General features: G+C 38.4%; 1 protein-coding gene across 2 annotated transcripts; it reads left to right on the top strand.

Annotated features, from left to right (window-relative positions):
* The first annotated feature begins 16 nt into the window (after nt 1–16).
* Nucleotides 17–26,029, top strand: PAIP1 (poly(A) binding protein interacting protein 1). 2 transcript variants are annotated; one of them, XM_050329504.1, is made up of 12 exons: nt 17–170; nt 1,523–1,605; nt 4,918–5,099; nt 10,276–10,464; nt 12,276–12,388; nt 15,998–16,109; nt 17,724–17,849; nt 20,010–20,116; nt 21,538–21,655; nt 21,794–21,848; nt 22,468–22,561; nt 24,638–26,029. In XM_050329504.1, exons 2-12 carry the CDS (start codon nt 1,575–1,577, stop codon nt 24,729–24,731), a joined length of 1,221 nt encoding a protein of 406 aa, XP_050185461.1. In that variant the 5' UTR covers nt 17–170; nt 1,523–1,574; the 3' UTR covers nt 24,732–26,029. The 2 variants fall into 2 exon arrangements, with proteins under 2 accessions (XP_050185461.1, XP_050185460.1); XM_050329503.1 differs by lacking the exons at nt 17–170; nt 1,523–1,605 and adding an exon at nt 3,247–3,474.
* The last annotated feature ends 1,345 nt before the right edge of the window (nt 26,030–27,374 follow it).

The raw sequence follows: 27,374 nt of genomic DNA, 5'->3' as shown, positions 1-27,374 counted from the left end.
CGTGTGAGGGGTGGTGGCGTGGGGCTCCCGCGGTGCTGGGCGAGCCCGCGGCGGGATAGCGGGATAGTGGGATAACCGTGTCCAGCCCACGGTGCCTGACAGGTGCCGGAAGGGGAAGGTCGAGGCTGGCGAAGAGACGCGTGCTGGACGTGGGACTAACGCCACAGCACGTAGGTGGTGTTGCCTTCGTTATTGTTACTTCTGAAAAATGCGTGATGAAGCAGCGAGATGTTGGACTTGAGGTGGTAGATGCGGTAAGGGGGGGTGAGAGGAAATGAGGAGCTGTGGCAGCTTTGGAGGAATTTCTTCACAGAAAGGGGGGTTAGACACTGGAATGGGCTGCCCAGTGAGGTGGTGGAGTCGCCGTCCCTGGAAGTGTTTAAGGAAAGACTGGACCTGGCACTCATGCCATGCTCTCGTTGACATGGTGATGTTCTGTTCGATCATAGGTTGGACTCGATGATACCAGAGGTCTTTTCCGACCTGTAAATTGACTCTGTGATTCTGTAGCTCTGCAAATAATGCATGGCTGGATGAAGAGAGCATGTGGTTGGAGAGGCAGTTCAGAGGGCAACTACTCAGGCTGCCCATTGCCTAAATATGGAGTCTAACTTCACACGATTCTGCATATGTTATCTTCATACAATCTGTGGTTTCCATGCGTAAATTAGGCATGTTTTTTCTTTTTTTTTTTAATTTACTGTAAATCTGTGTCACTGCTCACGCAAAACACACATTGTTGGAGATGTCACACAGCTGCGAGGCTCCTAACTGGTGAGCTGGGACTAGAAGTGAAGATAAGCACTGAAAACATGAGTCTCTGAGGGATATTTTAGGATACTCTACTACTACAAGACTCTGTTCACTATGGTGATTTAAATAAGTTTGTATGAAAGATTCCACTTAGAGCTACGGGTTATACCTGTGCTTTATGTTTTGGGCTCAATAACTGTTGGGCCCATAGTCCAATAACATACCTCATCAGTATGATAGGGATCAGCATAATTCAGCTATTAATTCCATTTTAAAAGCTAGAATTGGCCCTCTCCTTTTTTTTCTTTTTTTTTTTTTCCTAATTATTATATCTTATCAGCATAAAAAAAACCAAACACAAGCATGTAAAAATGCCTGGGTTCTGAATAATGACAAGGTTACAGTGTATGGTTTCTCAACACCAGGCATCAAAGCTGTTTGCAGTATTGGTTCTGAACTGCTTCAGACTATTAGGTAAGACACTTAGGACAAAGTGGGTAACTTCTAGTAGATACTTAGAAGCGCTCCTAACTGCTTTTGGAGAAAAGTTTAATTCGGCTGTTGAGTGCTTAGGATACTTACTAGCTTAGCGATCTCAGTGTTCTACTGTTTGTCTCAGAGGCTTGAAGTAATTGACAGGACTTGAGTTACTCAGGCCATTCTGCTTAGAATGTTTTGGCAGTCTAAAGGGGCATACTATTGTAGGCAGTGTTCAGGGATTGTAATTTTGGAATTAGCTGCCTGATTTTTTTTCTTAATTTTGTTCCAGTCAAACACAATTGCTCTCATGCAAACTTCAGTAGCACATCTGTAAGAAAAATATGGACTTGGGATCACATTCCACTCTAAGTGGTAAGTAATTGCCAAACAGTCATTAAATTAAGATAATATAGAATATCTGCTAAGTGAAAAGAATTTACATTTATGACCAAAGCTGAAAAGTTTTCTTTAATTCCTCGTAGGTGTATGCCTTAAAGAATGAAATTTGCTTTCTTTAAAAATTGACATATTGAAAAGTGATTGCAGTATATAATGATGCAGAATTTCATCTTTCTTTTTCACATTAATACAAGGTTTTTTTATCTCCTGTTAAGGTAAAGTCTACAGATGTGGACAGAGGTCACAATATAGGCTTTAAAACTAGAGCTGAAATAACAAAAGAACACTAAATATTTGTAATATAGCTAATTTGTGATCTTTAAAGGACTGGTAATACTTCTTAAGTTGGTTGTGACAATTGTTTACAAGACTGACAAAACCTCCTGCATTGTCTCTCATTCCAGTTGCAGAGTAAAGATATGTTATTTTACCATTCTTTACTTTCAGAAGGGGTTGCCTAGGAACAGTTTTCCCATACGTCTCATTAATTTTAACTTGTGTCACCTTTAATGTCTGGCCACCTTTTTATCTCAACCAAAATCAGTCCAATTCATACCTTGGGGAAGTAAAAAATATGTTACACCCTGCCCCTCCCCCTGTTAATAATTGAAAATGGTAACGTGTAATAGTAAACACAGTAGGAATTTGACTTCTAAAGGCACCATTTTACAGTCCAATTGAATTTTTTTTTTTAATACAAGACAGTGCTGTTCTGATTTTTTTAAAAACGTTTCATACATACTTGCCTATTTTTTCATTCCCTCATGAGTGGTGAACAGACTTCAACCCAACACCACACAACCTTTTGATTTTGTGGCAGGAACAGGTAGCAAGGTCAGCAAAGATCAGACTGTTCAGGGAGACAAAATACAAACACTGCCAGCAGGATCAGCTGAGGTGTATTTGGGGCACCTCAGATCACAGTTGCTCTCCTCATCTTGAAAGTAGATTGTGATCTGGAATGTGCAGAACAAGTAGAGCAAGACTCCGGACTGAAGTTGAACAAAAATAGAAGAATCAAACTGTAAGTGGACATGTGAGTTGGATCATTCACAGTTAATATGATAATATTAGAAAGATGCATTACATGGACCATCTTTTTCAGTCTGTTCCTGTTGGCATGGAAGGCGGTTTTAAAAATTAAATCAGAAGAGCATTTGTTATCACATCGTACATAAGTTATACATGAAAAGACATTGTTCTGGGCAGACATTTATATTTAGTAGCCCTAGCCGTACAATGATGTGGTCATGTTGGAGGCTTAACTTTATCGCGTTAAATTTAGAATTTCACCCGCAGCTTTCCCACCCCTGTCTGCTAGAAACAGCTGTGTGCGCTCAGCGTGGCGCGATGCACCTGTGGCTACAGCTCTTCTGCTGTAGCCGAAGCCTTGGCCCTCTTACGGCCACCTCGCCCGCTTTCCCCGTGGAGAGATCAATCCCAGAGAATATCGCGGCTTTGGAAACACCGTTTCCAGGCTGCCGCGGGTTCGGAGGGCGGGCGCGACAGCAGCGCCAAACCGAAAGTGCAGCGGCCGGGCGGGCCCGGGGCGGGCCCGCGCTCCGCCCGCCCCCCGCGGGCCCCCGCCCCGCTCCCTCCCTCCCATGAGCGCCCGAGCCGCCGGCCTCAGCATGTCGGAGAGTTTCGAGCGAGCGCCCCGTGCCAGCCGTGGCCCGGGCCGGGGAGGGGGCGCGCCGGAGAGCGGCGGGGCCCGGCCCGGGGGCAGCGCTGCCCGCGGCTCGGGCTCGGCCGAGGAGCAGCAGCACCAAGCGGGCGGCCTCTTCCCGCAGCAGGAACCATTGCGGCCTCCGAAGACGGCGCCGCTGGGCACCGGGATGACAGGTACGGACCACCCTCCCCTCGCTTGCTCTTTCCTTGGGCACCTGCTGGGCTCCTGGCGGCGCCGCGCCGGGTTTGAGCGGCGCGGGGGCACCGGCACATGTCGGCGGGAGGGTGGTCCTGTTCCCGAGTGCCCGAGCCACGCACCGCGCTGAGGCCGAGGCGGGGTGGGAAGCCCCGGCGAGCTGGGGGACACCTGGTTGAGTAGGGAGGGGTGAGAGGAACGAAACCGAAGAGAAACAAGTGGTGCACAGCAGAGTCGCCCACCACCTGCTGACCGATGACCAGCCCATCCCCCAGCAGCGGCAACTCCTGGCCGACTGGTGCCAGGAGGGGAGTTTATATACTGAACACCACATTCTATGGTATGGACTTTCCCTTTGGCCAGTCCGGGTCAGTTGTCCGGTCTGCGTTGCCTCCCGGCTTTTTGTGCACCTTCTTGCTGTCAGAGCGTGGGAAAGTGAAAGTCCTCGATTTAAAGTAAGCACTGTTTAGCAGTATCCAGAGCATTAGCATGTTGACTAATTAGTGTCATACCGAATCCAAAAAATAGCACTGTACCAACTACTCAGAAGAAAATTTAACTCTGTCCCAGCTAAAACCAGGACACAGGTTACGGACCTGGCCCAGGTAAAGGTGTGATGTAGTGCAGCTGCTTGCAACACTCTTCGTCCTTCCCCCCGCTCTGCCGTTCTCCCCCATCTGAGTGTGCTTTTCATCCATCTGTTAATCTGACCACAGATGGTCTCAGCCTTCCCCCTATTGAAGAACTCCAGCCTAAAGGTTTGCGCAAAAATAAACCCAACCCAACAGTAACACAAAACACTGTCTGTTGGTCAGCTTTTTCAGGTAGGTATCAGGTTCTGTTTTCAATAAACTTTATGAGCTAATCTCTCATGATGCGTTTGAAAAATAGCATTTTAAAAACACCTTAAACTGGATGTTTTGGCAAATGGTGTAGAGAACAATGATAGCTAAGTGTCTCTGAGCATTTTGTTAAAAATAAGTGGCTAAAAAGTAGTGGTATCTTTCATTTATTAACCTTCCAAAGTCTTGAACTTGTATCTGAAATCTGTGAAAAACCACAGGATGAACAAACATACCATAAACAGATTTACTAGTTTCTTGGGTTAGCTCTTTCAGAAAACATGTTTTCACAAGAGAGAAGAGCTCTTTTTTCTTTCTTTCCCTTCTCCCTTTTTTTTGGTCCCCTTCACTTTCTATCACATAGAAAGACATCTAGAGTGTGCTCAAATGAAAACTTTAACATATTTAAGAAAAGTAATAAAAACTATGTATTTAAAGTAAACTTGAGAGTATATTTACAGAAAAATTATATTTGAAGTAAAAATGTATTCTGGGTTTACATAGTAGTGAATACATACTATTGTGAATACATTTTAGTTTAGTGATTTCTAAGAAAAGTTGTGAACAAAAATTTTTCAGAACACCTGCAAAAGACGGGGTTTCCATCTGAATCAGAAGATAAGGTTTCAGTTCTTGATTCTGGACCAGAAATGGCTGAACCTCAGTTGGCTGTGGCTTCTGTAGTAACATCAAAGCTGTCTGCTAAAGCGCCTGAATTTTATCCAGCAGGATACAACCAGAATTTCAATCAGAATTTCACAGTGAGTGTTTTAACTTTTTCCTTAGTACATGCCAATTTGCTTATATTCCAGTTAACAATGTTTTATTGAGATGTTTTATATCAGATAATTTGAAATCTGCATTTGCTGAAGAGATTGCAGAAATTGTCATAATAACCTCCAGCGTTACAGCCAGAATGTTAAGTGGTAATGGGCAAATATTATGGTGTACATGACAGCCTTTAGTGTGGGATATTTTGCCAAAGCTTGCTGAGGTAGCCACATTCCCTGTTGGTTACACCAAGCATTGGTTACATTTAGCATGAAAGTAAGTTGGGTTTTTTTGTGACTGTCTCTGTTGTAGTGACATCTACACTGCATTTTGATTAAAAGCTGTAGTGCATTTTTATGCAGAGTTCACAGGTTTTTGAAGAAGGTGCAGGGGAAAGCTTGAACTTCAGCTTTTATGAGCACAGGCTTTGCTTTTCCTGAATTTCCTGTGCCACGGGTATGATTCGTCATGACTGCCTAAGACAATGTATCATCATGTGTCTTTTAATTCCTTGAGTGGTATTGTATCACCAAAGGACAAAAAAATAGGGTTACACTCATTAGTAGCAGTTACTTACCCACACACCTAGTAAGAAATACATTTCCAGATACACTAAAGGTGATCTCGGATCAATATTGTAGCTGCATCATGTAACAGAAGTTGGTACTTTTATTTTCTACTCCATTGTCTTCCATGTTGCCGCTTCAGTAGTTCTATGCCAGGGAAGATCTGTGTGAATTCTTGGAATATCATTTTGTTACACAAGTGGGCAAACTCTGGTACTATTTCTAAACAGGTGGGAACTATTACTTTTACAAATACAATCAAGTGATAAAAAACAACGATGCTGAAGCAAATAGTTTTTTAACAACTTGTATAAAAATACTTTATTTGAATGCTAAATATGGGGTTTTGGTGTTTTGAAATCTTTTCCTCCCCAGTAAAATTGGTGTTACCTTTATTCTACCAGTTTTGTCAGTCCACTGAATATAATTACTCTCCTGGATAATACAAGCCTACTGACAATATAGAACTGAATGCCAATATGAATGTGCTTCAGAGAATCTAGGGGAAAAATAACTACTTTGCCCCAGTAGAGGTTACATGGTTTCTAAAAAAAGTCATTTAGTTTCAAGAAAAAAAAAAAAAAAAAAAAGGCCCTTTTGAATGGTATATGTACTGCACACTTAAAATTGCAAAGTTTCAAGACCAACAATGTTGCTTTTCAGCTGTTTTGCAAAAACACACAAGCATGTGGGAGTTCCTGGTTGCTATGTTGTTGGAATATGCTATGAATGTGACTCATCTATTAATAAAAATACCTCTTGAAATGTTAACAAAACCTAGAATGCTTATTTGAAAGTATGTTGCAGGGACTTTAATCAGAATATACTAGGCATAAAACAGTGGTATTTCGGACTTTCATCCTTTGCAATTACAAAATATTGGGTTTTTTTACTTTAGTGACTGAATTAATTTCATAAACTGACCTCACTTGCAATAAAAATAGGAAATTTTAGCACAGTTTATTATTACACACTTTTTGATCATGAGTTTTTAAAATTTGAATCAAGATAAAGTTTTGAGTAACTTCATTCTCTCTGAATTAAAATTAGTGCTTTCTAGCTTTCATTTGTAAAGTTCTCTGGAATTTTATATCTAAAAACTTGCATTTCTCGTTTAAAATGCACAGTGGTTTTGCTACTAAACATTTATTGTTTTAGAAGTAGTATTGATTTCTTGTTTAATTGTACATTATTATAATTACCACATACCCATATAACATTTGATTATTAGATCATTTATTTCCAATCAGTTCTGATACTCAAAACTATCTATTACCTGTGAAGATGGCTTAAGGGATAGAGCATACAATTCTTACTAGAATTTTCAGAAAAACTTTACCAGGACTTTGGAGAAAGGCTTTTATGGAATTCTCTGTTTCCACAGAGAGTCCAACCCATCAGAAATTGTAGGTGTCTACAGTAGACTAGAGAAGGGCATGATGCTCTCACTTAAGAGTTTGAGGAGTTAAATTTTTATTTTTTTAGGATTCCACTATCCTTCCTGCCTGCCTTTTTTTTGTTTTCATTTCAATTACTTTCCAAAAGAAGGCCAAGCATAAGAATGCCACTTAACTTCAGTCAGCATGCACAGGTTGTTTTGTATATGCAACAGTCTTAGTACTTGAATTTCCAATAACTTTACTGTAAACTTGTTAAGTGCATATAATCTGAAGGGAAGAAAAGCTTTTTTTGAAGAAGTCTGAAGAGAAATCAAATCAACGATTAGTGGTGAAGTTCCTAAGTGAAAATGTGAATTTACAAGATAGAGGAAAATGGTGATCAGCACATGTAAAGAAACTGAGTCCAAGAGCAGATTTGGCTCATGAATCTTTTCTGTAGAATTTCTGCTTTATCTTTAGGTAAATCAGAGGAGTTTTAGTACCGATTTAGCCTTCTATTCTTATGTCTGTAAACTCGTGAAGTGACACTTAATAGAAGAGAGGCAAATCTACAGTCTTTTAATTGGTGACTCCTTTGTTGTGAATAATCCAGGATCCCATCCTATAGCTCTCAAACATTAGGGAGAAGAATTAGACAGCCCTGGCTTGATGGAGAAATTACTGAAATTAATGAGAAATTTCTGTTTGACTTCCATGGCTTGGAGTCATAAATTTGTAATGAATGTGTAATCTTGCAGGTTTCTGTTAGCCAGCTTCTGCTAAAAATATTCAAGAGCCATTTGGTTTATTTTCCATGAGTTGATACAGTGTATGATGCTATCTTTATGTTAAATCTGACAATGAGAAATGCAAGTAGTTTATGTCTAGAAGTTACTGGGCTAAATTTAGATCCTTTTTAAAGTATCAAGTGTAAGTAATTTAGCAATATACAACTTTATTATCATATTTGGATTACTCATTTTTCTCTCCCATTTGTTCAGTTCCCTGGCATAATTACTAAAACATAGGCTTCTTTGGGAGTTGCATAATTAATACAGATAGATGAACATGGCACAGACTTTAGCCTCTGTGTTTAGCCTATTAATTACAAAATGTAAGTAGGAGGATACAGGAACACCAGTACACCAAATGGTATTGGGGTCCCTTACGTTCATTATCCTCTGAGACTGAATTACTACCAAGTGAGTATGAGAGGAAGATACCTTCCTCTTTGCTGATGGAGATCTCATAACAATCTGAGGACTGTCAGAGCAGCTTCTTTTATAAGCTACAGCAATTGCATGCTCTGCAGCCTGGCTGGAGAGTTTTCAAACAGGTTATTTGAAGCGACACTAGTTCAGCTGTATATGAATAAGCTGCAGTAGCTGCACAGTAATGTAATAGTTCTGTGGAATAAAATAATTTTAAGTTTATTGTACAGAACTCTTACTGGGCCATCCAATATTGCCCTGTAAAAGTTTATTTCCTTTAGCAACACAGAGTGTTTAGCAAGTCACACATATGCCTATTAGCTTTTACTTTTTGGTTTTATAAGTTCTAAGCCATTAGAGTCATAGAATACTTTAGGCTGAAAAGGACCTCTGAAATTCCTGTGCTCAGCTCAGATCAGGTTGTTGAAGGCTTTATCCTTGTGGGCAGTAACAGTTGGCTATTATTTCCATAAACTCAATTTTTTTTCCTATTTCTGATGGGCAGCATTAAATTACTTAGTCTTTAGTATTATTAACTGAGCAAATATTTTACTTAATTGAACATCGTAGGAAATCTTTCTAGTTTTTACTGTTGTTACATCAGTGTGTTCCCCACCTCACTAGCTTAGAGTTGTATAACCTTATGACATGCATCTGGGGAATTTTGGAAAGTCTGCTTTTTTTCCCACGCATTCTTCACAAGTCATAAAATAAATGTCAGTACTTGATTTTCAGCAGTGTGTATCTGTCTTTCTCACAGTTTATACTGAGATAAAAAAATTTCACAAATCCGTGTTGCTTCACAGTAGAGGAGAGATGGAGGCATTTTGAAGATAAACTAAATGAAAACCCCTCATTAAGGGAGGGATAGAGGGAGAATATACTTATAAATCTTGTTACTTTATGTACACTACATAAAGAAGAAGTGTTTTATCATTTTAGCTCAGTTTTTCATTGCAGTAGATAGTACACTTTAAACATTTTTAAATAGTAGATCAGTTGAGAATTCTGATATTGTTTGTTTCTCTTATGTCTTGAATTGCTAATTGTAAGTTATTTTTTAGCAGTCCCTCCTTAGGCTTCTTCTGAAATCTATGAGATGCTTTTCACAATCATTTGTGTAGTGTGACAGAGTGAATTATTTGTACTATGTTGCTATTAGTGACATCACAAATTGTGCTGCTTTTTTTTTTTGCTATTCCACTCATATACCACATCATAATAATTTGTAACAGTATTGATGTTAGATACTTATATACATTCATTTTTGAATGGACAAAATCATCATTCCTCTGTCCCATTGGTGGGAGCATAAGCACTGATAAAGTGATATTGTGCTAGCCCCTAATGTCTTTAGGGAACAGGTGTGTTTACTGTCTGGTTTTTAACCTCAGTAGCTGCAAATTAATGCAATACCATTTGAATAGTTTCATTTCATGCCTTGTAATCTTTCATCTATTGCCAAGAGATGCAAATATGCTGACTTTAAAATATCAATCTTCCTAGTTGTACTTTCTACATGGCAGCACGACACTGTATTCATTGTATTTCTTCAATTTCTCCTCCATCTTTTGAAGCACTGTACATACTTAAGTCCAAAATACTTTGTTTCAAATTTTCAGTTTTTTCCTTCTGCAGTTCATGTATCCACAGTACAGTTTGTGTGCACATCAGGAGTGGGTGTTGAGCCTTGGCTTGGTAGTCCTACCCTTAACATGTACTTACTTTGTTTGTTAGTTAATCTTGCACTCAACTTGGGAGACTGATTTCTGTTTAATCCATCTTCCAGTGTTTTGCTGGAAGACCCCAATGTCTTTAAGATACTTGTTTAAGATGATCAGATGATAAGAGCTTTGTGATATGGTTAGGTCTGTGCTCTGCAAAAATGTTGTAATCAAGTACGCAGAGACTGAAAATTGAGGGCTGTACAGTTACTTTTGGAGATAGTATGTGTGACAGCATTATTCAAGGTTCTTTTTAAGAGACTGGTATATTCTTTCACTTCTACAGGATTCTTCCTTTGAAGATAGATATGATGGCTATCTGACTTTGGCAGAATATGTACAAGACTTCCTAAATCACCTCACCGAGCAACCAGGTTGTTTTGAAACTGAAATAGAGCATTTTGCTGAGGCACTGAATGGCTGGGTCACTACAGATGAATCTTTACAAGAACTTGTTGAACTCATCTATCAGCAGGTAGTCTGTGTATTCTGTCTTATAACATAGATATTATGCCTCTGTTACACAGTATCCAAGAATGCATCCCAGTATTACTTTTTATGTCATTGTACTTGTGTAGTATTTTAATGGTTTGATTTTTTTTCTTTGAAAACTGAAACATAGAGGGAAAGATTTTGCTCAATAAGTTGAAATGGTAGCTCAAATGTGGGTTACCTAGATTGTATACACTTCCCCAGCTTGCTCTTTCCTTTTTTAAGTATTTGTAGCTCTTGGTAAAATACTACAGTTGAAGTTACAGTGATTAATTAAAGGATTATACCTGAAACTCTTATGCTGCAGTGTAAGACTTCTATATTTTTATTCAATCCTGCAAAAAAATTCTTCATAATTCTAAAATATTCTTAAATCCTTGGTACTAAAAAAAAATAGGTTCATACGTACTGTGCACATCACCCCTTGGGAATAGTTCTTTATTGATAGGCTTTCTTTCTGCTTTGTTTAGAATATACCTATTTCAGAACAGCATAACTGGAGAAGAGGAAAGCTCATCTGAGGGTAACTAGGTCCAGGCCCATTGATGGCCATGGAAATGAGGACAGAGACCTTGAGCTGAACTCTGTACTAATTGGGGGAGCCATTGGAAAGAACAGCTTAATATGTGCTGCTTAGCAAATGAGCTGCTGTTGCTGTCTTTTGGGCTCACTGCACAGAATGAAGCCACACTTGTGCTTGCTATTTATTACATTGGGTGTCTCACCCTCTCATGGGTTTGTTGCTTTCAAGTTCTGCCTTGAATGCAGACTTTTGTTCAAGGGCAGATACCTGCAGAATATTTTAATCTGGGGTATGTAAATGTGGAATGACTGTTTGGTCATTGTACAGAACTGTAGAGTTCCAAGTTTCTCATTATTATACAAAATTAATGCACATTTAATTGAAGACAGTTTAGTTAGACATGAAGAATCACCTGTGCTATGTTTGGCAGCATCATTTTCCTATCCTTTTTTTGAACCCATGGAGGATAGTTACAAAAAGATTAAAATATTCCATATAACTTTACTGGAAGAAAAAAAGAGGATTTTATGCTATTTTTAACTTCTTGTATTTTAAATACATTGACTCTCATCTAATGTAACTTAAAAACAAGTCCAGCATTAGGGTTTACTGTGTCTTCCTCAGCTGAGAAACACAGTGTTACCAGTCTGAAGTTATGTGAAAAATATAACTTAGTGCAAAAAAGCTGTGCTGCTATCCCAAGGTATCTAATTTTAGATTGATTGTATGTCAGGATAGGATAGTGTTTAAGTGTAAGTCAATATACTTATTCTTCTATCTTGAGCAGAGGCCCAGGTACTAATTTCCTGGCTTATCACAAAATGATTAAAATTGCTGAAGTTTGTGTCTGCTTTAGTTATCTTAATTTAACCCAACTAAGCAGGTTTACATTGCTCCTTGAGAAAATATGTGGTGTCCTTGAAAAAAGTGTTTTAATGTCCAGTGTTGATTTTTTTGTACAAGAGTGTGTAAGTGACCTTCAGAAGCTCTTTGGCTGTAGGTCACAATGCAGAAGTAGAGTTGAAGATACATGGCATAATGGTGATTGTTTTCTTAGAGCCACAAAATCACAGTAAAATGAACTTTGAAGTGCTGATGAGATACAAAACTGAACGTGGCAAACAGTAATTGTTAATCATTACTCTTCTGCTCTTCAGTTGTCTAATCAAGTGTTACTAAGCACAGATTTCAAAAAAGCTTTTAAAGGTATTTCCTGATAGATTAATCATTAGTTTTATGAATAATTTATTTTTCCATTTTTATTTCGGAAGGCCACATCTGTCCCAAATTTTTCCTACATGGGAGCACGGTTGTGTAACTATCTATCTCACCATCTAACCATTAGTCCACAAAGTGGGAACTTCCGGCAGTTGTTACTTCAAAGGTCAGTATCAGCAGGTCATTTTAAGCCTGTTACTTTCTTACATGTCTTTCTGTTTTGTAAAGAATTAGTATATACAAAACAAGTGAAGCACCATGCAGTTGCTGACCACCTACTCCACCAACCCATGCCGAGCCAGTTCCTGAACAGCAGACTCCAGCCATCTTTATCCCAAGTTTATATGCTGAGCATGAGACCACATGGGATGGAATATCACTGTGGTCACTCGAGATCAGTTATCCTGTGTCTCCACTCAACTTCTTGTGCACCCCAGCCTACTCACTGGTGGGGTAGGATGAGAAGCAGAAAAGTCTTTGATGTAAACACTGCAAAGCAACAGTGCAAAGCAAACAAGACATACAGAGGCTGAAAATACTCATTTTTCCCTTGTTTCATTGCTTTCAAAATTAATGTTTTTGGGTTTTTTAACTCTGAGTGTTACTTGGAAATGAAAGCAAGTCCCTGTGTATATTGGATTTCCTAGTTCCTGATTTTTGAAGCAAACCCAGTAGATAACATTCATTTTAGCACCCTGAAGCCATGAATTCAAAGTTGCTTAGGTTTTTATTGCTGATATGGATGAAATTGAGAAGAGAGAGGGTGTGTGCGAATAAACAACCAACAATATGACCAGAGAGAGATCCTCTTCTGTTTCTCAGCAAAGTTTCTACACGAAATTTCAACTCTTTAGATTTCTTAGTTTCTCTACTATTTTTTAATCCATTACACAATCATTGAGAATACATCAGAATTTGTCTGGCCTTCCTTTTATCTCACTTATTTTTTGAATTTGTTTTTGGACTACTATGCAAACTTCTATATATTTTTGAATACTAGAAAAATTACTTCATTGCCATATTGTCTTAATCCTGTGTATTTATATTTAAATTATAGAATCATGGAATGGTTTGAGTTGGAAGGGACCTTAAAGATCCTGTAGTGCCAACACCCCTCCTGTGGACAAGGAACCTTCCACAAAACCAGGTTGCTCAAAGCCCCACTCCGCCTGGCCCTGAGCACTTTCCAGGGATGGGGCACCCACAACTTCTCTGGGCAACCTGTTCCAGTGCCTCACCACCCTCGCAGTGAAGAATTTATTCCTAGTATCTAATCTAAACCTGCCCACTTTCAGTTTGAAGCCATTCGCTCTTGTCCTATCATTACATGCCCTTGTGAAAAGTCCATCTCTGGCTCTCTTGTAGGCTCCTTGTAGGTACTGGAATGTGCTGTAAGGTGTCACCAAAGTCTTTTCTTCTCCAGGCTGAATGACCCTAAATCTCTCAGCATGTCTCCATAGGAAAGGTGCTCAGGCCCTGTGATCAACTTAGTGGCTCTCTTCTGGACTTGCTCACTGTGTCTGTGTCCTTACCTTGGTGACCTCAGAGCAGGATGCGATGCTCCAGGTGGGGTCTCATGAGAGCAGAGTAGAATCTCCTGTCCAACTGGTCACGCTGCTTTGGATGCAGCCTGGGACACGGTTGGCTTTCTGTGCTGCAAGTGTGTTACTGTCATGTTGAAATTCTCATCAACCAACACCCTCAAGTCCTCCACAGGGTTGCTCTCAACCACTTCTTTGCCCAACCTGTACATGTGCTTGGAATTGCCTTGACCCATGTGCAGAACCTTACACTTGGCTTTGTTGAGCTTCATGAGTTGCACAGGCAACCTCTCAAACCTGTCAAGATCCCACTGTGTGCTGCCCCTTCCCTCTGGAATATCACTTACACCACTCAGCTCAGTGTCCTGAATTGCAATATCACTGTCATTTAAAAGGGTGAGATAAAAAGAATTTATTAAATAAGCATAAAGGCATTTAAGACAATGTGGGCAGCATCGTGAAGGGGGAACATGTCTATTTCTGTAGACATTTGAGTGCCTGTGCTATTGTTACACATTCTGGACCGATGGGATTGGAAGTTGGCGAATGTCACACCGATCCACAAAAAGGGCTGGAAGGAGGACCCAGAAAACTACAGGCCTTAGCCTGACCTCCGTGGCTGGCAAAGTTATGGAACAGATCATCCTGAGTGCAATCACACAGCACCTACAGGATGGACAAGGAATCAGACGCAGTCAGCACAGGTTTAGGAAGGGCAGGTCCTGTCTGACCAACTTGATCTCCTTGTATGATCAGGTGACCCGCCTGGTAGATGAGGGGAAGGCTGTGGATGTGTCTGTCTGGAGTTCAGCAAAGCCTTTGACACCGTCTCCCATAGCATACTCCTGGAAAAGCTGGCAACACACAGCTTGGACAGGGGCACTCTGTGCTGGGTGAGGAACTGGCTGGAGGGCCGGGCCCAGAGAGTGCTGGTGAACGGGGCTGCATCCAGCTGGGGGCCGGTCACCAGTGGTGTTCCCCAGGGATCAGTGCTGGGCCCAGTCCTGTTTAACATCTTTATTGATGATTTAGATGAGGGGATTGAGTCCATCATCAGCAAATTTGCTGATGACACCAAGTTGGGAGGGAGTGTCAATCTGCTGGAAGGCAGGAGGGCTCTGCAGAGGGACCTGGATAGACTGGAGAGTTGGGCTGATTCCAGTGGGATGAGGTTCAAGAAGGCCAAGTGCTGGGTCCTGCACTTTGGCCACAACAACCCCTGCAGCGCTACAGGCTGGGCACAGAGTGGCTGGAGAGCAACCAGGCAGAAAGGGACCTGGGAGTCTGGATTGACAGGAAGCTGAACATGAGCCAGCAGTGTGCCCAGGTGGTCAAGAAGGCCAAGGGCATCCTGGCCTGGATCAGGAACAGTGTGGCCAGCAGGAGCAGGGAAGTGATTCTTCCCCTGTACTTAGCGCTGGTGAGGCCACCAGAGTGCTGCATCTAGTTCTGGGCCCCTCAGTTCAGAATGAATATTGAGGGGCTGGAGCAGGTCCAGAGAAGAGCAACCAGGCTGGTGAAGGGACTTGAACACAAGTCCTGTGAGGAGAGGCTGAGGGAGCTGGGGTTGTTTAGCCTGGAGAAGAGGAGGCTCAGGGGAGACCTCATCACTCTCTACAACTCCCTGAAAGGAGGCTGTAGCCAGGTGGGCGTTGGTCTCTTCTCCCAGGCAACTGTCAGGAAGACAAGAGGGCATGGTCTTAATCTCTGCCAGGGGAGGTTTAGGTTGGATATTAGGAAGAAATTCTTTACAGAGAGGGTAATCAGGCATTGGGATGGGCTGCGCAGGGAAGTGATGGATTCTCCATCCCTGGAGGTTTTTAAGATGAGACTGGATGTGGCACTTAGTGCCATGGTCTAGTATCTGTTGATCAAGTGGACTTGATGATCTCAGAGGTCCTTTCCAACCCAGCTGATTCTATGATACTCTAATGTATAAATTATTTAACTGTCTTCATTGCTATGTGTTTTAATTTGCTCAGTTTCATTTTTCTGCATCAGATATCTTACTACTTAAACACATAGCCATGTAATCATATGTATTGTCTAAAGGGATGAAAATCCACTGTTCCTTTGTGAGGGCCTCTCATATCCTTCACACATCACAGTCCCCAGCATTCAGCATGTAACAGTTTTCATGCAGGTCATAAGTTCACATCATTCCCTTAAATGAGTAGCATATTACGTATGTTAGAATGGTTATAGATGATATGATTTTGTTTTGATGTTTACAGGTGTCGAACAGAGTATGAAAACAGAAATGAAGCTACCAAAGGTGACGAGGCTACTAAAAAACAGTTTCATTCCTTTGTGCTGTTTTTAGCTGAACTTTACCTTAACTTAGAGGTAAGAAGAAAATTGCAGGTTAATTGGTTCTTCATTATTTTTTGGTGTGTTTAGGTAAACACTGAACTGAAATATTTTGAGGTATTTTTTGAAGGCAGAGGGGAATAAAGTAAAAGAATGTCAGAACAGTTTCCTTATAATGTGTTTGTCCAAGAAACACATAAACAATCCAAAAAAAATCGTTAGAAGTGTATAGAAATTAAAGTGTAAACATTCATAGAAAGAACTGACCATAAAACACCTCTGAAATTAAGCTTTTGATATTTTATTCTACTGGCAAACCCCCCATGTGACTATACTTAACCAATATATGAAATGTTACAGCTTAGCAGAAGCAGATCAGGATCAATAACCCATGTAATTCGGTATTCAGACATTAATAGGAGGTGTTAACAAACCCTTGAGAAAGATGTGGAAATCCTCTGAATGACAAATCAAAAATTGAGACCTTTAAAGATATTTCTTCTGATGGTTGACTCTATGGCTTATGCATGAAGCATGAAATCTTGTATTGGTTTTCTGTATTTGTGATATGTTCAAAAAAGTCTACAGAATTTTCTTTTATGGCTGTGCATTCACCAAGTTCACTAACTGCTGTAGTGTACTTAAGAATATACTTTTGACTTGATTATTTCAATGGTTTGATTTAAGCAGACACTATAAAAGTGTTCTGCTACCATGAGGAAAATCATTCTCTGACTCTTCCATTTCTGTTCATAAGTAGTCTTTGAAATCTACTTTTCACTTGCTACAAGAAAAAAAGAAAGATGTGCTAAGAGTTTGAAGGAGAGGGAGTTGTCCATTTGTGGAGTTTACCATACTCTATAGAGTATAACATTTATGTTTAAACCATTTTCTATAACTTTTTAAATACATAAAGAATGCCTTCTGGAAGTAAACCACCACAGCTGTAAAAAATACACAGTGTGGAAAAGAGCATGGGGTTCTGAGATCTTGATATTTTGTGGACCATTTGAGAGGCATTTGGTAGCTTTTTTTAGCAATTTGTTAGCAGAGAAACAAAATGCTAGACATGCATTGTTATTTCAGAATTGTAAGGATAGTACTTCAAGTAAGTTTAGTGATGACACCAAGCTATGTGGTACATCTAATGTGCTGGAGAGAAGGGATGCCATCCAGAGGGACCAAGACAGGCTCGAGAGGTAGGCCTGTGTGAACAAAGCCAAGTGCAAGGTCCTGCAGCTGGGTCAGACACAAATATAGACAGGGTGAAGAATTAGTCAAGAGCAGCCCTGCTGAAAAGGACTTGGGTGTTGGTGGACAAGGAGCTCAACATTACCCAGCAATGTGCGCTTGCAGCACCAAAAGCCAACTGCATCCTGGGTTTCATCAAAAGAAGTGTGGCCAGCAGGTCAAGGGAGGGGATGATCTAGGTGGTCTTTAAGGTCCCTTCTTACCCACACCACTCTATGATTCTGTGAAAATCTGCATTCTAAAATGGTTGCATGCCAAGCATGTTCTTCCCACCATAGAGATCAACTATGTTGATCACAAAATAAACCACACAGCATTCAAGAGAGAAAATGTGCTTAGATTAATTTCTAAAACTCAAGTCTTTTAAATACGTGGGGGTTTTTAATATATATTTTGCAGATTAAAGGAACGAAGGGACAGGTAACACGAGCAGAAATTCTTCAAGAAGGTCTTCGGGAATTACTAAATGCACTCTTCTCTAATCCTGTGGACAGTAATTTGATATGTGCAGTGAAACTCCTGAAGGTGAGACACTACTATAATCATGGTTTTTAACCTTCCTAGCTTTAGGAACAGCAGGGTAAACTGCAAATGAAGAAGCATTTATAGGGTTTTATGCATTACATCATTAGCAGAGCAAACTACTTTTATTTGTTTTCCTTAATACCATTACGAAATTGAGCCAGTAAGAAAAGTAAAGTGATGCTCTAAAAGTAAATTCAAGGCCATTTGTACAAACCAGACCATTGTACAAACAAGAGAAATAAAACTGAACCTGAGGTGCAAAGGAGTAAGCAGTCCTTTAAGGTCTCATTTTGCTGCTTCTGGTGTGGGAGAAAACTGTAGCCAGCTTGGATGAGTTTTGGAATCTTGGGTGCATTTTATGTTCTGAAGGACACTGGGCCATTAGGGTCCACCACTTTTTGGGGCAAAAGATTCTTGATATGTGTTATTTTATTCTGTTTTGTCTGTGTCCTCACTGTTATAGAAATATATGTATTTGTCTTTCATGATGAAAACAAACCTCTTTGCTTGTAAATGTTACTTTCTAAAGAAAAAAAATGTTACCCTCTATGCAGGGAGAAACTTTTATCTTCACTGGTATTGTAATACTCATAGTTGGGAAAACACAGTTTAATTTAGGAATGAAAAATTAAGTGCTAGACATTCTTTTTCTGAAGATTTTTGATTGTTTGTTTCTCCTCACTCTTTACACTTCCTCACTCTGCTGTTTCTCATCCTCTTCCATCTTGAATTTCAGTTCTGACAGCTTCTTTTGATATGGTAAATAGAGAGTAAGGAAGAGAGTTATTTTCAATTTAAAACCTTCATTTGAAGTTGGGATGTTTAAGCACGTTGCTTCATAGCAAGCATGAGGTTGTGCTCAATGAGCACATTCACTCCTGTGGTCAGTCATGTTGACAGTGCTTCCCTGAGGGCAAGGCCCACTGAAGAACCTTTTCAAACATGCAATACACAGACCAGGAAGTTTTGCAGTGATGTTTTTCAGTCATTTTCCAATGAAGGTGGAGATTTGGCTTCATAGCATTCATTCTGAAAAAAACCAAGAGTGATCTAGATCATTTTGACACACTGCAGTATTTAAAAGGTGTTACAGAACAAAGGGACTCTTTTTGAATGCATGTGTTTTCTGGTGTCCTAGAGTATCTACAAATGTTGAGTTTACATGTAGCTAGACTGGGCTACCTCATAAAACCTTGGTTTTACTACTAAAGCAATAAGTGTCTTATCTTTTCATTTTAATACAGTGATACAGTTTTTCCACCTCTTTGCTGTACAATGTTTATTTTTAATGGACCTTCTTAATGCTATTACCTATTTATCTAGGATCAAGGTAGGACAACAGTAGACTACTGTGAATACTAAGCAAATGCTGACTAATATATCTTGCTTTTATATTAGGATTTTATTCCTTTGTATGATCAGGTGCCATTTCAAGCATTTTCAATCATGTAATATTTATGCTGAAGAGATCAGGGATTACTATTAACTTTGGTCATAGTGGCAAACCGAGTTTTTTCGTATTTAAGTCTTTAATATAAATACTGAATACTCAATGAAGTACCTATTCTTGTAGTAAAAGGCTTTCATCAATAGCAGTTCTATGCTTTAGGCTGCTGCTAAAGCTTTCTCAGCAGCAGCTTTAGCTTCACAGACTTTATTTATTAAAGTTTGGGGTGGCTTGATCAGATAATTCTGGTCTCCTTTATATATACCCAGATGAAATCCTCTGTGATGCTAGCCAAGTTGACTGCAATGTTTCTACAGTTTATTAAACTATTCGTTCTTATGTAACCTGGTGGCATCAGCTGCAAAAGTAAGGTTTCCTTTATTATAGTATGTCATTAAGTAAGATCAGATCACTGTCACCGAAGGGTTGTTTTAAAATCATATTTCAAGACTGAAAGAAGTGGCTGTGAGCTTCTAGGTAACATAAAGCTCTACTGTTCATACAGTTACTATGCTGTCTGTAGTTTAAAATAAATTATTATGAGGTCTATTAATCTGTTTAACAAAGAGATGTAGGCAATGGGGAGCTTCAGCCCTCAGGTAGTCACCTAATGCATCTAAGCATCGCGAATTGTTACAGAATCTCTTTGAGCTACCAGTTTATTAAGGTTTTCTAAATTTCTTTAAAAAAAAATACTAATCCCTTGTCTTTAGTTGACAGGCTCAGTTTTAGAAGATGCCTGGAAAGAAAAAGGAAAGAATGATATGGAGGAAGTGATTCAGAGAATTGAAAATGTTGTGTTGGATGCAAACTGTAGCAGGTGAGAAGATAAACTTGTATGCAGTATTTTGTTTACATTGAACAGAACACCATGAAAATCTTCAAGAATAATGAACAGGTCCAAAAAATTATCTTTATTTACTAAAAGTAACATGATGTTTGGGTGAACATGTGAAAAAAGAAAAGGTGTTTTTCAGTTGAAGAGGTGTGCGGATTTTTTGGTTTGGTTTTGTGAAGGGTTTTTTGTATTCTCTCTTTTAACAGAGGTGCATATTCCACTCTATTTTTATTTTTTTTAACCTCTTAGGTCTTGAAATCTTCCATAAGTGCTTTAGGGTCTAAAAGCAAGTATATACAAAGAGACAGTAGTGGCCATATCTCATAGTTTATACTTTTAAATCTGAATTTAACAGGATTAAATATATACAAAACAGTATTAAATATGTAGCAGTATCAAATACCTACAGAATCACTATAAATGTAGAGGCAACATGAAATATGCTTTGTGGTTTTGTTTTGTTTTTCATTTTCTTCTGGATAACACACCTTTTTGCCAAAGTCTTGACTGTGGTCTGGAAAAAATGAGTAGTTGACGAACGTATTAGTAATATATTAGTGGCTGACCAATCCACTGTGTGCGTGAGGTTGTCTGATTCTGCTGTGCTTCATCCTCAACTTCTTGCAAGCTCGCTAAAAACCTGTAGTAGGGTCAGACACTGATCTCTTGCCATAAGGAGGAGAAACCAAGAGGTAGCTCATATTATCTGTGGGTTATAATTGAGCTTCCCCCAAGGAGGATAAGAAAAATTTTGCTTCAGGAATCAAAATTGATGGTACAAGCTGAGATTTCAAAGACGCAGAGCAACAAACTCATTTGAAGTAAGAAAACAACCAAAAATTTTATTTATTTATGTATTCCTTAATGAGACTCTTCTCCACAGACTTGCTTTAAAGAAGGCAATTTCTCTTATTTTAGGGATGAAATGGATGATGGTATCTAATGTACTGGGGACATTACTTCTCACTGTTGACTACAACATTTCAGTACGATGAGGAGGGCTAAAGTTAGGAGCATAGAATAAAGGGTTAAAGTAAAATTTGAAGATCATCCCCCTGTTACTCCCAGTATTTTCCTTTCATCAGAAAAGGATTTGTTCCCCAGGTTGTGCTGCAAGGTGTGGTATCCCAATAAAAACAATAACCATTTCCTTTTTCATATGAGCTCCTTAATTAACAGCAGAGGAAGTGGAGAGGGTGAGTATCTCATAGTTGAAACATAAAGCATCTAGACTTCCAGATGAGAATTTAACTTAAAATTTTCTGCAGATTGGACCAAATTTTGTCCTTTCTAGACCGTTTTTTCGGAATGATTTAACTATCTTGTATTGCACAGTAAGAGAAGCCCAATTCCTTGCTTGGCACAAAACATTGTAACTTTTGTAGTGGTTTTCTTTATTTCAGAGATGTGAAACATAAGCTTCTGAAACTAGTAGAACTGCGATCTAGTAACTGGGGTAGAGTTCACGGAACAACTCCACATACAGAAGCTACCCCTGAAAATGACCCCAACTATTTTATGGTAAGAATACATGGATATTTCAGTTTCTGAAATTAATGTGAATTTAATTTGAGTCATATCTCATTAGTCAGTCACATTACTCAAAACTACAAAGAGCTGTTTCTGAATATGTATAACTTTGTGTGACTTTATTCTTAGAATGAGCCAACATTTTACACATCTGATGGTGTTCCTTTCACTGCCGCAGACCCAGGTATGTCACAAGTTTAGTTTACCTGCCTTCTCAATCATCTTCAAAAAGTTGTATGGCCTGTTAAGTTTATGGCCTGTTGCAGTACATAAAATGTTCTTCAAACATCTGAAACGTAGACAACTTGCAAGACAGAATTCTGTCTGAATTCCTGGTTTTGTGGAACACATGCTTTAATCTGTATTAAAAGAAGGTAGATGTTTGAAATGCAGAATGTGCATTTGAGTTCATATAATTCAGAAGAATTTGTGCAATAGTCCTCAGCACTCAGTCTCTCCAGGAAGCTTGCAATATTCAAATCTTCTTCTGTTTGTCTATTGTTTGTGGCAAAAGGGATTTTCTTCCTTCATTTCTTTATTATGTGTAATCTGAGCACAATGTGGCATGGCATCATTTGACATAAAGACATCTGTCACTACCTTTACAATTCTGTGGGAAGTTAGGCATCAGTCTCAGAGTTCATATCATGTCCTGAGAAAACATTGTAGGGCAAGCTTTTCCTGTTAATATGTTTCATGACATTTATGGTATCATTAACTAACCTATTTTCAAAGTTTATAGATGTATATTAATTTAGAGGATTAGTCTTATATGTTACTCAATCTTATTTTTACTTCACCAGATTATCAAGAAGAATACCAAGAGCTGCTTGAAAGAGAGGATTTGTTTCCATATTATGAAGAAAATGGAGCAGACCTATCAGGACCTGGGGATATGTATGTTTTCTTTTTTAGTGATGTTTTCTTTAGTAATAGTTATTTTTACTGTGATTCTGTGATACTGCAGAATTAGGATTCCAATCTTGACAAAAATGAAATTAAATAAGATAATTGTTACTTAGTTCTAGAGTAGATGTGTTTGTTTGGGTGTAAATTGGATTGTAATCACACAAGTTTGAAACCAATTTCATATTTATCCAATTGAATAGGATAGTTACATTTCAAATAGTTATGCACATATACAAACAAACTTCTGCACTTTAAAAAAATTTGCAATCAAAATGAAGCACCAAGCCTTCAAGTGTTAATAGTGAGGCAACCTAAATTCATTTGACTGATGTACATAAACCTCTCAGCTAGAGATAATTACTGAATTTTCAGTCTTTCAAAGGAAGGAGTTTAAGTTTCTCTCCTCAGCACAAGCAGTGCTGAATTAAAGGACTTCTCAGTATTCCTGTAGAGCTAGGAAAGCAAAAGGGGAAGCAGTAGGTGAAAATGTAGTCTGACTTTTCTGGTGTCAGTTTATAACAAAGAAATATGTAAAATAAGTAAAAGAAATATGGTCTAAAATAAATTGTTCTGAGCTTTGGACTCACAGGGAACAACCTTAGGATCATGGTTTGACACCGAAGACCATGTTCAGTGTTGTGTTTACATGTGATAAGAGTGCAAGCCTGGATCGATATTTGTATTAATATATTAGAAAACTTTTAGATTGTGCCTAGCTGTGGGGAGTGGCAAATTTGGAACATAAATAAGAGATGTCATCAGAAATCAACAAGCTCATACAGAGGGATCAAAAAAAGACCCAGGTCAACCTCTGTGTTTAGAAGAATAAATGCAAATTGGAGCAGACAGCAGTTAGAAACACAGCAGATCCAATGAGTGACATGTAGAGCACTCTGAGTCAACTTTAAAGCAAGGTGACTCTGTAACCTTCTTTGTTGAAGGCTTAAGAGAAGCTTAGATAAATGTCTGCTGATTCTCTGTCAGCTATTTCTCACGACTGACATCAGGGAGGAGGGTTCTGTGTGAGGGTTCTGCCTTCCGAAGCCTACGCTTCTGCAAGAAGAAAGGAACAAATAAATATGTATGTGGATTGCTTCTTCAGTGCACAAGCTGGAGTAAAAAACCTTTTCATACACATTTTCTATGGCTTGCTGACGTTCTGTGTGAAACACATTTATGGCCTCTGTGCAGATCAGACACGCCCGATTTCACGGTTTAGAACTGAGACACTGAAAGCAGTAAACTGAGCACCTGAAATTAATGCACACTTCTGGCAAGTCAGTAGCTGCTGACTGTTTTTCTTAAGGCTGTTTAGAATTACACTATCATGTTCAAGCTACAACTCTATTGTCCTAGTCTATGGTTAGGACATTAGAGTTGGATATGGAGAAAACAAGGAAAACACAAGTTACTTCCCAGGATACTGTGGGGGGAAAGCTGAAATGATGCCCATCACTGCCTAGCTTTGTTTTGAAATGCTATGATAGTCTCCATTTTGTGCAATACTTAATTAATGGAATCCAGTCTTTCCTTTGACCTAAATAAGACTGATTGTTTCTGAAAGTCCAGGTGCCCTATAATACAAGGTAGTGTAATGCAGGTGCAGTAGGAAGCCTCCTTTTAAATATGAATAAACAGGAACACAGGGTTTCTATATAAACATATTCCTTGAGCTAGCATGTTGACCTTACTAATATGTTGGTAATTATGTTTTTTGTAAATAGATCAGTATGGATGCATTAGTAAATTTTGGGAAGCTTGGCTTGCATGATTGCATTTTCTATCACAAATATATTGGGAACTATTTCTGTCTTTTAAACTGGGCAGCAGAAGATATCTAAAAATGTGACAAACACTGTAGGTATTTGTACACACCTATGCTGCTTTGAGCTTTCTGTTTATTTGTTTTCCTAGTACCCATTATTTTTTCTTCTTCATCCACTTTAAAAATAATGTAATAAATACAGTCATTTATAAAGCTTTGTTTTATTCTTGACATCTACACAAATGGTTCTCAAAATCTGTATGTAAACTTAACACCTTTGGTGATTTTTTTTTCTTTAGGTATTTTGATGAGATTGATGATGAGATGGATCCAGAAATTGAAGAAGCATATGAAAAATTCTGTCTAGAATCAGAACATGAGAGAAAACAGTGAGATGTTACATGTTAACGTTAGTTTATTAAACCTGTTTAGGTATGGTTAGAATACAGGGGGACACAAAATATTTGTACCAAAATGAGGAACTTTAGTTTCTTCAAATACTAAAGTTATACGATTTCCATTTTGTTTAACAGAATCTGCCAAAAATTGTAAACTTATGCCCTGTAACTTAAAATGTTGTGTATATATCATAGTTTATTTTATGAATAATGTTTTTTGAAGAATGTTTTGGCTGCAATAAAAATTATTTAGAAGTTATAATTGAAATTAAAGTTTAATGGGGAATTGCCTCATAAAATTTCCCTTGAGGAAGAAAGGGAAAGAATAATGATCTGAATTTGCTTGCTTGTTTGCTTTAGTATATATTGGGGATATACTCATTCTATTTACCATGTACCGTATATGTTGTGTTTGATTCCTTCCCTTCCCCCTAAGAAGAGTGTGATTCAAATAAGGAAAAAATTAATTTTTTTTGTAGATCACAATCATGAGATGTGGTTTGTGAGAGTTTTGTTTTGTGTATGGATTTTTGTTTTGTTTATTTCTGTTTTATTACTCTTTCAAAACATGTATGAGTGAGATCTGGAGTTTTCGGTTTTTTCCCTGGAATAAATGTTATATGTTGATATGTGAAAAAGCAAGCAGTATTTTGGAAGTGAGGTGCTTTCAAGATCTTTGGTTCAGATAAGCTCATTTTCAAATTTACAAGCAAAAACTATGCTGTAATTTGTTGTGTTCTTCAAGACTACAATAATGTAGTTATGTTTGAATCCATGCTTCTCAAGCGTACACACAGTGCTCTTTTTCTTTTTTTTTTTGTTTTCAATAATGCATCTAACAGGTCTAACCTTCTGGCAACGCTTGTAACTTCTTTTATTCTTCTAATTTTATGTAGTTTGATTTAACTTTGTAATTGGAGTACATACATTTATTTCATAAATGTTAACATTCTGAAGCCAACTGCTCTTTTTTTGACCCCATATAATCATGTTAGTTTTCCTAGGATGCTTCATTGGTTTTGTTGCCAAACTCAGTTTGTTTGCTGTTACCTATACTGGTTAGACTGAGTAGAAAAACTTACCAAGAACAGATGCAAATATTCCCAGAAATTACCTACTATAAAGAACACACATTGTAAATATGCATGTAAATAATTCTGATAATATTTCACTGTTATTTGTTTGATTAAATAAGTTGTGCATCTGCTAATAGAGTGAGCACTGTTTTTTGGATGGTTATTTAACATGCTTATTTAGGTTGGAGTTTTGGAAAATAAAATTTAACTAGCTTTGTTTCCTTTGGTATAATTTCACTGCTTTGTTCTTTTTGCTTTAAAACAAAAATGAATTTTGACCTCCTTCTATCTCTCCTTTGCCCAACACTTCTTTTTTTTCTTCAAAGTACACAGTGGCAGAGACTGTCATCTTTAAATACTCACTGGAAAAATAAAATGTATCAAAATGCAATAAGGTCCTAAGGACTGTATTAGCATTTCTAAGTCTTTAGACTGAAATTCAGAAGCTAGAAATGTGAAAACTGGCTGGTTTTCACACATGCATTCGCTAATTGAGTATAATTTTCCTACAAAATTTGTAATCCAAATACAGGTTAGACTTCCTGCTGACCTTGTAAGCAGATGTCTTCTGGAAAACATATTTATCTAAAACTAAAAGTCCCAAGGAATTTAGGCCTTTTGAAGTTCCATATATGCTTCATAGTAATGTAATAGTGACTTAGAGGAACTCCACTTTTCATGTTTGTTTTGCATCTGTTGTGATGAGTCTTCTTTTTCTGTAAAGTAGCTCTCAGGTTCCAGATGTAGCCTGTCAACTTGTGGAGACAGTATAGCTTGCATATAGATAAGAAGTGTGCCAAATCATCCTGTATTATTAAAATGTTGAGAACTAGGAATTGTATATATAAAGCAACTCAGGTCAAGTTTTCAACATAAGCTTTTCCAGAAATATTTCCAGAAATACTGAAAAATCATGAAGTGAGACTTTTGTTCGAAGTCATTGAGAAATTTGCTGCCTCTGTACCTGTGAAGCTTGGTAAGAGCTTTAAGCAGTTGCTGCTGTAGGGAAAAATTAGTTATAACTCTGTCCTACTGCATAAGAAACACACAATAATCTTTTCCTTTAACACTTAAGTCTTTCCTACTTGTCTCAGATCGGACAGAACTTTAATACAAATTAGTGATGGTGGAATGAGATGTGAGGAGAGCAAAACAAAACTGCAGGTTTCTGACTGTCAGAATCACAATTTTCTGCTTGTCTGCCCGCTTTTAATTGCCCATCATTCTGTATATGGTAGATATGAGTCTTAAAGTCACCTGATTTAGCATTGACAGATTTCAAGTGCTGTAGATGTTTCTCATCTACAGGTTTCTGAACAATGCCTTGCAAATATATAACCATTTAAAAAGATGGATTTGCTTTCTGGTGTAATGGGAGACCAGCAAAGGCACAGAAGCATGGAGAGCAAACTTTGGGAGACATGCGAAGGAAGCTTCTTTAGCAATGGTTCTGAAAAGAAACAGGCTTCACATTCAAATTTGAACAGGAGAACCAAGCTTCAGAGAGCAGTAGGAGTATGCACAATATTTCCCACTCTGAAAAATCTAATTGCGATTTAACA

This window comes from Myiozetetes cayanensis, unplaced genomic scaffold (assembly GCF_022539395.1).
Source record: "Myiozetetes cayanensis isolate MyiCay16 unplaced genomic scaffold, myiCay2020 scf4, whole genome shotgun sequence".
In the NCBI taxonomy this organism is placed as follows: Eukaryota; Metazoa; Chordata; class Aves; order Passeriformes; family Tyrannidae; genus Myiozetetes; species Myiozetetes cayanensis.
This window is presented reverse-complemented; position numbering and strand designations above follow the sequence as displayed.